At 49.6% G+C, this 1,898-nt stretch overlaps 1 protein-coding gene across 1 annotated transcript; it reads left to right on the top strand.

The window, feature by feature from the left end:
* Nucleotides 1-1,522: 1,522 nt before the first annotated feature.
* Nucleotides 1,523-1,682, top strand: Pmar_PMAR002661 (hypothetical protein; the record flags this gene model as incomplete). Its single annotated transcript, XM_002784455.1, has 1 exon — nucleotides 1,523-1,682. A coding segment is annotated over one exon (160 nt), but the record flags the coding sequence as incomplete, so codon positions are not given.
* Nucleotides 1,683-1,898: the final 216 nt, after the last annotated feature.

Here is a 1,898-nt window from a genome sequence, read left to right on the forward strand (position 1 = left end):
TATTAACTGTTATGTGGACAGGCGGACCGGCGAGATCGTAGGCCTCGCGTAGTCTAATAATTGGGTCTATAGGAAAATTTTAGGCCCTGTGCCACATGGCCTCATATTTTCCACGAGGAGTTTTTCCACGGAAGAACGAAATCTTAATACTGCCCCACTATCGTGCCAGCTCCAGGATGCCCTATCAGTGTTGGAGTAAGTGCTGTCCGGTGAGCTCAGGAGTTTCCCCACTCCAGAGATTTCATACACGACGTAATTTCTCAAGCCAAGGTGTACAATCCTCAATGGAATTTCTCCACAATTGTCGTTTTGTCGTATCAACTCCCATAATTCTCCCTGTATTGAGTAGAGCCTCAGCGTCCCCCAAGGGCACGGCACCGACTAGTTGGCAACCATCACGTCACTACAACGCAACCCAGCCGCCATGTAACATCTCCGCGGCTCACAGAAAAGCACTACCGTGCACATGTACCCTTCAGCCTCACGACCGGCCCGATCTGGTCCATGTTGGATTGGCAAGTTCATGTGATGGTACGGCGGTGATACCATGATGCCTGAATTCCCTTAGTACCTGTCCAACCCATAGGATGAGGAAGGTCAATAACCCTTTGAGATGGATACAAGATGGAGTATTGTTACAGGAGGCAACTAAGGACACTCTAGGTTCGGTTGTCAGTACTCAAACATCGTACGGAAGTTCCATCGGAGGCACTTTTGCCTGATACCACTCCTCCCCCCAGTAACCCTACGGTGTTCCTATACCATATTATAATATCCTAAACAGAAGCTTCCGCTGTAAGCTACGCCCGAAGGAAGTGGGTGGTATCGAAATGTATTGCACGCATGTACAAACAGCGTAAGGAAATCGATCAAGTTGGCGAAAGAAAGCTGAGGTGTATGAGGATGAATACAGTGTTGCAGAGGTAACGTTATAGAAGGACCACTCTGGAGTGGGTCGGGCTTTTTTCTTACACAAATTTCTTCCTCCTTGTTCGCTGCTGTACTCCGTGGACCCGCATAGGCGCTAGATGTTATGTTGTAACGTGGAGGTTCTCAGTAGCATGGACGCTAGGCTGTGTTGGACCGTACTACCTGTTTTGAATCTTTAGCCTTCGACATTAAGATACCGACTATAACCCAATCTTTGTGTTTGCAATTCAATCGTGGAGTCCGCCAGTGCACATCATCCCTTGGAGGCCACTGAGGCCGCCTATCTGGCTTATCGATCGACATATCCTTCCGGCTGCGTGATTCGGAGAGGAAGATTCACACTGAGGTCGGTTGTTGACCACCTCAACTGAATGTGAATAGTCTTAGCGAACTCCCCATAGGCTGTATGGTGCTATCGATAACCCTTTCCTAGTAGTACCATAGACGCCCTGTGGCATGTGGTCCTAGCACCGCCGCCACTCCAACTTGTGTAGGATGCCAACCTGCTACTGTCTCTTCCTACCGATGAGCTCTTGCGTTAAAGTATGTGCCAATCGTCGTGATCATTATCGTCAGTGGTCTTGGTCCCATCATGTTTGGACAGATCCGTACCAGGCGGCGGAAGGGTTTGGATCTTATAGGGGAGTACGATAGTGATGATGATGATGGTCCCTCGAGTGGTGAGGAGGAAGAGGAAGACGGCTTCACGATGGACACTAGCCCAGAGGACCATGACCAGGAGCTTCTTGAGAGTAGGGTCATACACCAGGAATTAATGGGACCTCACTCTTCTCAGGCTTGGAGCATACAGGCTTAGGGTCGCCGATGAGGAGGAACCGACGAAGTGGTCGAGGAGTGGTATGCTCACTCAGTTGGAATCGATTGAAACCTTCTCTCAGGCTTCTTCATCATCGTCTAATGCACCAAAAGTCAGTTTCGTCCTCGGTATGTCTCAAGCAGCCCCCTCA

Source organism: Perkinsus marinus (assembly GCF_000006405.1).
Source record: "Perkinsus marinus ATCC 50983 genomic scaffold scf_1104296935256, whole genome shotgun sequence".
Taxonomy (NCBI): domain Eukaryota; phylum Perkinsozoa; order Perkinsida; family Perkinsidae; genus Perkinsus; species Perkinsus marinus.